Source organism: Haliotis cracherodii, unplaced genomic scaffold (assembly GCF_022045235.1).
Source record: "Haliotis cracherodii isolate W230 unplaced genomic scaffold, xgHalCrac1.p SCAF_4, whole genome shotgun sequence".
NCBI lineage: Eukaryota > Metazoa > Mollusca > Gastropoda > Lepetellida > Haliotidae > Haliotis > Haliotis cracherodii.
Window position 1 is genome coordinate 38,783,856 of NW_027266297.1, and position 10,026 is coordinate 38,793,881.

The window sequence follows — 10,026 nt, forward strand, 5'->3', positions numbered from 1 at the left end:
ACACCCATCCACACCCATCCACACCATACCCACACTCAGGCTCACACCCATCCAAATCCATACCCACACTCATGCTCTCACCCATCCACACCCATACCCACATTCATGTTCACACCCATCCACACCATACCCACATTCAGGCTCACACCCATCAAAATCCATACCCACACCTATGCTCACACCCTTCCACATCCATACCCACACCCATGCCCACACCCACACCCACACCAATCCACACCCATACCCACACTCATGCTCTCACCCATCCACACCCAAACCCATACCCATACCCACACTCATGTTCACACCCATCCACACCATACCCACACTCATGTTCACACCCATCCACACCATACCCACACTCAGGCTCACACCCATCCAAATCCGTACCCACACCCATGCTCACACCCTTCCACACCCATACCCACACCCATACCCACACCCATACCCACACCCATCCACACCCATACCCACACTCATGCTCTCATTCATCCACACCCATACCCACACTCATGTTCACACCCATCCACACCCATCCACACCATACCCACACTCAGGCTCACACCCATCCAAATCCATACCCACACTCATGCTCTCACCCATCCACACCCATACCCACATTCATGTTCACACCCATCCACACCATACCCACATTCAGGCTCACACCCATCAAAATCCATACCCACACCTATGCTCACACCCTTCCACACCCATTACCACACCCATGCCCACACCCATACCCACACCAATCCACACCCATACCCACACTCATGCTCTCATTCATCCACACCCATACCCACACTCATGTTCACACCCATCCACACCCATCCACACCATACCCACACTCAGGCTCACACCCATCCAAATCCATACCCACACTCATGCTCTCACCCATCCACACCCATACCCACATTCATGTTCACACCCATCCACACCATACCCACATTCAGGCTCACACCCATCAAAATCCATACCCACACCTATGCTCACACCCTTCCACATCCATACCCACACCCATGCCCACACCCATACCCACACCAATCCACACCCATACCCACACTCATGCTCTCACCCATCCACACCCAAACCCATACCCATACCCACACTCATGTTCACACCCATCCACACCATACCCACACTCATGTTCACACCCATCCACACCATACCCACACTCAGGCTCACACCCATCCAAATCCGTACCCACACCCATGCTCACACCCTTCCACACCCATACCCACACCCATACCCACACCCATACCCACACCCATACCCACACCCATCCACACCCATACCCACACCCATCCACACCCATACCCACACCCATCCACACCCATACCCACACCCATCCACACCATACCCACACCCATACCCACACCCATCCACACCCATACCCACACCCATCCACACCCATACCCACACCCATCCACACCAATCCACACCCATACCCACACCCATGCCCACACCCATACCCACACCAATCCACACCCATACCCACACCCATGCCCACACCCATACCCACACCATACCCACACCCATACCCACACCCATACCCACACCCATACCCACACCCATACCCACACCATACCCACACCCATACCCACACCATACCCACACCCATACCCACACCCATACCCACACCCATGCCCACACCCATGCCCACACCCATGCCCACACCCATACCCACACCAATCCACACCCATACCCACACCATACCCACACCCATACCCACACCCATACCCACACCATACCCACACCCATACCCACACCATACCCACACCCATACCCACACCATACCCACACCCATACCCATACCCACACCCATGCCCACACCCATACCCACACCCATGCCCACACCCATGCCCACACCCATACCCACACCAATCCACACCCATACCCACACCCATGCCCACACCCATACCCACACCAATCCACACCCATACCCACACCCATACCCACACCCATGCCCACACCCATACCCACACCAATCCACACCCATACCCACACCCATCCACACCATACCCACACCATACCCACACCCATACCCACACCCATACCCACACCAATCCACACCCATACCCACACCCATACCCACACCCATGCCCACACCCATACCCACACCAATCCACACCCATACCCACACCCATCCACACCATACCCACACCATACCCACACCCATGCCCACACCCATACCCACACCAATCCACACCCATACCCACACCCATGCCCACACCCATACCCACACCAATCCACACCCATACCCACACCCATACCCACACCCATGCCCACACCCATACCCACACCAATCCACACCCATACCCACACCCATACCCACACCAATCCACACCCATACCCACACCCATGCCCACACCCATACCCACACCCATACCCACACCCATGCCCACACCCATACCCACACCAATCCACACCCATACCCACACCCATGCCCACACCCATACCCACACCCATACCCACACCCATCCACACCCATACCCACACCCATCCACACCCATACCCACACCCATGCCCACACCCATACCCACACCAATCCACACCCATACCCACACCAATCCACACCCATACCCACACCCATACCCACACCCATGCCCACACCCATACCCACACCAATCCACACCCATACCCACACCCATGCCCACACCCATACCCACACCAATCCACACCCATACCCACACCCATACCCACACCCATGCCCACACCCATACCCACACCCATACCCACACCCATCCACACCCATACCCACACCCATCCACACCCATACCCACACCCATGCCCACACCCATACCCACACCCATCCACACCCATACCCACACCCATCCACACCCATACCCACACCCATGCCCACACCCATACCCACACCAATCCACACCCATACCCACACCAATCCACACCCATACCCACACCCATACCCACACCCATGCCCACACCCATACCCACACCAATCCACACCCATACCCACACCCATGCCCACACCAATCCACACCCATACCCACAACCATCCACACCCATACCCACACCCATCCACACCATACCCACACCATACCCACACCCATACCCACACCATACCCACACCAATCCACACCCATACCCACACCCATACCCACACCCATGCCCACACCAATCCACACCCATACCCACAACCATCCACACCCATACCCACACCCATCCACACCATACCCACACCATACCCTCACCCATACCCACACCAATCCACACCCATACCCACACCCATGCCCACACCCATACCCACACCCATACCCACAACCATCCACACCCATACCCACACCCATCCACACCATACCCACACCATACCCACACCCATACCCACACCATACCCACACCATACCCACACCCATGCCCACACCCATACCCACACCATACCCACACCCATACCCACACCCATACCCACACCCATACCCACACCATACCCACACCATACCCACACCCATGCCCACACCCATACCCACACCCATCCACACCCATACCCACACCCATCCACACCCATACCCACACCCATCCACACCCATACCCACACCCATCCACACCCATCCACACCCATACCCACACCCATCCACACCATACCCACACCATACCCACACCCATACCCACACCCATGCCCACACCCATACCCACACCCATACCCACACCCATCCACACCATACCCACACCATACCCACACCCATACCCACACCCATCCACACCATACCCACACCATACCCACACCCATACCCACACCATACCCACACCCATACCCACACCCATCCACACCATACCCACACCATACCCACACCCATGCCCACACCCATACCCACACCCATACCCACACCCATCCACACCCATACCCACACCATACCCACACCCATGCCCACACCCATGCCCACACCCATACCCACACCATACCCACACCCATCCACACCATACCCACACCATACCCACACCCATACCCACACCCATACCCACACCCATACCCACACCCATCCACACCATACCCACACCATACCCACACCCATACCCACACCATACCCACACCCATACCCACACCCATCCACACCATACCCACACCATACCCACACCATACCCACACCATACCCACACCCATACCCACACCCATGCCCACACCCATACCCACACCATACCCACACCCATCCACACCATACCCACACCATACCCACACCCATACCCACACCCATACCCACACCCATACCCACACCCATCCACACCATACCCACACCATACCCACACCCATACCCACACCATACCCACACCATACCCACACCCATGCTCACACCCATACCCACACCATACCCACACCCATACCCACACCCATACCCACACCAATCCACACCCATACCCACACCCATCCACACCCATACCCACACCCATCCACACCATACCCACACCATACCCACACCCATACCCACACCCATACCCACACCCATCCACACCCATACCCACACCCATCCACACCAATACCCACACTCATGCTCTCACCCATCCACACCCAAACCCACACCAATACCCACACTCATACTCTCACCCATCCACACCCATACCCACACTCATGCTCACACCCATCCACGCTCATGCCCACACCCATCCACTCCCATACCCACACCCATCCACACCCATACCCTTCCATACCCATCCATACGAAACCCCAGCTCACATCCATACCCACACACCCATGCCAACATCCGCACCCTCATCCATACCCACACCCTCATCCAGCACCAGGCAGGGTAACAACAAGAATCATCTTTCAACATCTTTTAGTGTGATGTGGTCAGGGGATCTCACTGCTAACCTTCCGCTCTCCGGGAAGATGCTCTATTCACTAGACAATGGAGGCGGCCTTATACAAGGAGGTGGCCCATATTGGTGCACACTTGTGTCCCTAAGGTGTGCCAGAATTTCAATGGTTCTGGGTTTGAATCCCAGTTTTCTCTTGCATCGTATCCATGCTTGTTGGTTTCACAAAAGTGGTAAATGTCTAAGACCTGCATCACTTCAGGCTTTCCTCCCACATCAAACTGACAAGCCATGATATACCGTATTCGATGTAATAAGCGCCCTGCTCTAATAAGCGCCCACGGCGATATTTGCTAATATATTGGCAAGTGAACAATCCCAATTAGCACCCCTTCTGATTGATCAATGTACACAAGACTTATTTATTTGCATATAATACACACTCGTGTCTTATATGCATTCTTAATTATGGGCAATTAAATTCTGGAAAAGTATATCTGTCGTATACAAACATTTCAGGCTGTCAGCATAAACAACAAAATTTATCTTTCAACTCTGTTTTTTCCACCAAAATAATGTTCTGATAAGAGCCTCCTATTTCTAATTTTGAGAGCGGCCTGGGCGCTTATTACATCAAATACTGTAGCTGGAGTACTGTTGAGGCATTAAACCAAACTCACTCACTTTGTGTTATGATGAGTGGAGAAACTACAGAACTATATACATGTATTGACCTTTTTCACACTTTCGCCATCTTGGATGCAATGTGAGTCTCATCAGCTGATAGGGAACAGACAGCATGTTGTGCATTTCTCTGATGGACATTTCAAACTAACAAAAAATGGTATCATAACCTCGTCGGCATATAGGTGCAATGTGACAGTACATTCAATGACAGAAGTTTTGTATTGCAAATGAACCGCATAACATGAAACACATCAGTGTACTTTTGCAAATTTGCTCAGTCAGTGTGTGGCTTGGCAAACTCGAGATCGTCGATCATGTTTATTTCAAGTTTCATAGTGGTTCTTTGCTGCACAACGCACTATCGTTTTGCCATGAGTCCAGTTGACAAAAGACACTTTTTCTGCTATGAGTTTCCTCTTAATATATTACAATGTAAATGAAATTAGTTCACCAAATAATTCGTGTGTCAAAATAAATATTCAGAAGGGGCGATAACTCTATTCAGTGTGTACAATGACAGATGATACTTTACTTGTTCTTCAAACATCACTTACTTAACTAATCATTGCCGATTGAGATTGCACCGTGCACGACAAAAGTAATAATGTGTGAACTGTTAAAATAAGTTAAAAGGAAACTAAAAATTGATAAATATAAATAATGCATGAAATTGAAGAAATATAAGAATTGATACAACCACCAACTTCTTGAACATCCTCACCTAATCCTGTATGATGATAGGTAATTGTATATCAAAAGGAAGCTACTAATACATTTATCCTGAATATTTTGAAAATGCCTTGATCAGATATGAGTACAGATAAAATAACAAAAGATAAAAAAGAATCAACTTCAATTGCTAATCAAGCCAAGATAAAATATATGTATCGGTACAAATTATGTTGATTGAACAATCTGGATTTCTTATATCTAACAAAGAAAAACAAACCAAAATTTTCATGTCTTTATTTCTCACAATATAAGTTTTCAAAACTTAACATGGACCAGGTGTCTTTGTCAGTCAAAACCACATAATTAAATTCCAGGAGAAAATAAATTTCTTGCTTGTAAACAAATGGTACAATGTGCTTTGTTAGTGTCTGATAAATATTGGCCATGTTGTTTTGTGAGGGAATAAGGTTTTTCACTTCCTCGTCCTATTTAAGTGTGACAGGAAGCACATTTGTTGATGAAAAGAAAATGGCTTTTCACTTCCTCGTCCTTTGACATGACGCACATTGTAACCAGTGTGTTACTGTCAGCAGAAAGCTCCTTCAGACATCCATCACCGGATACTAGTACTTCATTGTGTTGACTCGCTGGCCTGAAATGAATAATTCCATAATATTGTAATACAATTTCTATTTCAATAAAAATTTTTTATAAACAATGCATATTCACCTTCTCTCAAAATAGTGCTTATTTAGAAAACAACATTCATCTCAAATAGAGACATTTAAGGAAAATTAATCACAGTGTGTAAATTTACATGCAACTTTATAACAATCTTGAAGGCATCAATTCATCTGATATGTCTAAAACTCAAACAGTATATTCTGTGTAAACAGTAATCTCAACAGATGCATCAATTTAATGACAGTGTACTACAGCTCTTTATATAAATGTCACACAGAAATTTACTCTTCTTTTAATGAAACACGTTTTGATATTTGTATTACAGGTATGTATTTAATCATGACATACTTTGTTTAGTCTGACCATGCTGAAAACATACTTTCGCTAGAGTGAAATAAATAAGATTTTTTATTAAAATCAGGTGAAATATCACGTTTTGTCCTCCGTACAGTCAGTCTGCCTCATTGACACTATGGTAAGGTCATGAAGATCACAAAGAAAATATAAGACTTGAATTTATTTGGTCAAATATAATGTTTATCTCTTCTTGTTGTTTACTAAAGTTGATATCTTGACTTGAAAATATTAACTTTGTCACATCACAAGATGAGATAAATTCATGCTATCATCGTTATTTGACAAGGAAAACAAATTTCTTCCATGTATTTATATTTTTTTATATTTCTCGTTTTGATTGAAATATAAAAAATATCAAAATGATCACACCACTTGACTTGATTGAAATAAACTAAAGTTCTAAAGATTGTTAACAATAGTAAAATATTACATCATAACAATATAATTATTGCAAAATGACACAGTAAGCACAACTATATTCTTACATATAAATTGATATGATTAATAATCAATAATAAATGGCAATTGCTTACACAAAAGAGACCATTTTGTTTTTAAAGTTTCAAAACATGTTTGTGGGTTTCACAATTAAACAAAGAGAATAAATGAGTTATGATTGCAATATGCATTGGAATTAAAAATAATTCTGTTTATACTTTAAGTTTATAGTAATGTCAATATCAATTTATGAATTTGAAATATTTGAATACAAACTGTTAAAGAGTTATCTGTTTGTGTAAATTATATAAAGATCACATGTAGATTGAACATTTACTGGGCATTAATTAGTTGGGTTTTTGTTCATTTCATGACATAATTAATTTGGTACAGTAAAGTAAATATCATTTTGGCAGAAATATTGTTTACAAAATTGCAGATCAAACTGTACTTTACTTCAAATATTTAAACACATTTTATGGAATAATTCAGTTGAAATATTACACCTCATGGTATCTAATCTGTCAACATTGAGAATGAAAATAACAACTTTCACAATATCGACAGCACAAGTAGATCTAGAGGTCTAATATTTTATTGGAATGCATTTGAGTCCATTACAAATTACATCAAATACGCAACTGATGCAAAATTCTGATTTGTTACGATTGTAAATTCTCAGTAGGTTACAATTTGATACATTATATCAACATATCAATTTAGTAAGTTTCTGACATATATCTAGATATGGTCAAAAGGTCAATATTTCGACTTCAAATACAAACCAAAGAGTTATTTAAATTCACAATAAATAGTTTGGCTTGATGGTGTGTTAACAATGAATTATTCTTTACAAGATCTCAGTAGCATTTGTATTAAGTCTGTTCAGCTACCATAAACTGCACTGGGAGTTACCAGGTTGTCATGGATATTTTAAAATGAAATCACAACAGAATGGCCAGACTCAACTTTAAGGAGACCAGATAACAGTAGAATAGTTTGTCAATGATAAGAATAAGAACAATGTTCAATACTTACGATAAATGTACCGGGATGGTTAAATTGTCACAGTTTGTCCCGATTGCGTGCCTTGTTGACATCTCCATGTGTTTCATGTGCTATCCAGCCTTCACCTTCTGCTCTCCAAGCCTCGCTTTCAAACCGGAAGTAGCAAGTGTGAAAAAGGTCAATATTTATCATCCAAAACTGGCTGCCACAGGAGATATCGCTTGGGTGAGATCAAGCGATATCTACATTGTAGATATCGCTGCAATGAAATTGCCTCCAAATGCTTTGCAGACCATTGGTTACCATAATGTCACAATCAAATGACATCACTAATGGCTCTGCTACTGAAGCTGTAAGCAGTACTTTTTACACTTAAGACACTGCTTATTATTGTCCGCAAACTGAAAAAGTTGGAAAATAATGTTGGATGATAAATAGAATCTCACACTCGTTGATAAAAGTGGAAAAACTCTTTTTTCACTCTTATCAACCTGTGTTGATATATTTGATATCAAAAGATACTCGGGTGAGATTCTCTATTTGTACAGGAACAATCTTATGGCCTCAGTCATGACAGAGCAGTATGGAATTTCAGTTTTACAGGCAGATTCTGATGGAAGATGGAGCAACCAAAAGACACATGCAGCAGCAGCAGCAGCAGCAGTTGTGCAGGGAAGCAGGAAGAACAAGGACAAGCTTCAGCAATAGGTATCACTAATATCACTTCAATTAATGTGGTTATATATGCGGGTGGGCGTGCATGTACTAGCAGTGTTTTAGTAGCTATAGTGTATCAGCAGTGTACAAGCCCTGTATTGATGCATCTATACATGCTTTTTGAATATAATATAATATAATATCAAATTATTTACAGACTGACTTCAATTTTTTGCGTTTATGGAGGTATAAACATAAAAAGAAGTGTGCCCACCAGTTTTACGGTTATATAAATGCCCGAATTGCAGATAACATATTGAAGTCAAACACACCAACACTAATAACTTCACAGACTGCATATTTAATCATTAACACAAAACAGTGACATCATTCAGCGCAATGATGCAGCACAAGCTCCACCCATCCTGTTATCAGCCAATCAGGAAACAGTAGACTGTTAGGCATTGCCTAAATAGGAAATCAGTTCATGGGGGTATAAGCTCAAAAAGAATCAAGAATCAAATCAAGGATTCACTTGCAATTTATTTATATTAAATTAACAATATAGGTTTCATTAACCTACACATGACCATGATAACCCGTCATTTGATATCATTTTAGTGAGTTAGTTAGTTAAAAATTAAGCTCACATCGCCAATGTTTCAACCTCATTGTGATGAAAAAATCTGACCTATTGATTGATATTCATGAGAAAACTGTTAATTTGTAATGACTCATAGGGTATTCCAGCATGTTTAT

At 44.5% G+C, this 10,026-nt stretch overlaps 1 protein-coding gene and 1 pseudogene across 3 annotated transcripts in view; both read left to right on the forward strand.

Moving 5' to 3' along the window:
- The window catches only part of LOC139480337 (3'-5' exoribonuclease HELZ2-like), a 66,647-nt gene that overhangs the window by 30,516 nt on the left and 26,105 nt on the right, over positions 1 to 10,026 (forward strand). For all 3 annotated transcript variants that reach the window (XM_071263399.1, XM_071263398.1, XM_071263400.1), the window contains exon 2: positions 9,206 to 9,318. In XM_071263399.1, the coding sequence (XP_071119500.1) occupies positions 9,231 to 9,318 (88 nt within the window). In that variant the 5' untranslated portion in view covers positions 9,206 to 9,230. The remainder of the gene's footprint in view (positions 1 to 9,205; positions 9,319 to 10,026) is intronic.
- Positions 1 to 10,026, forward strand: part of LOC139479410 (uncharacterized) — a 151,853-nt pseudogene that overhangs the window by 11,464 nt on the left and 130,363 nt on the right.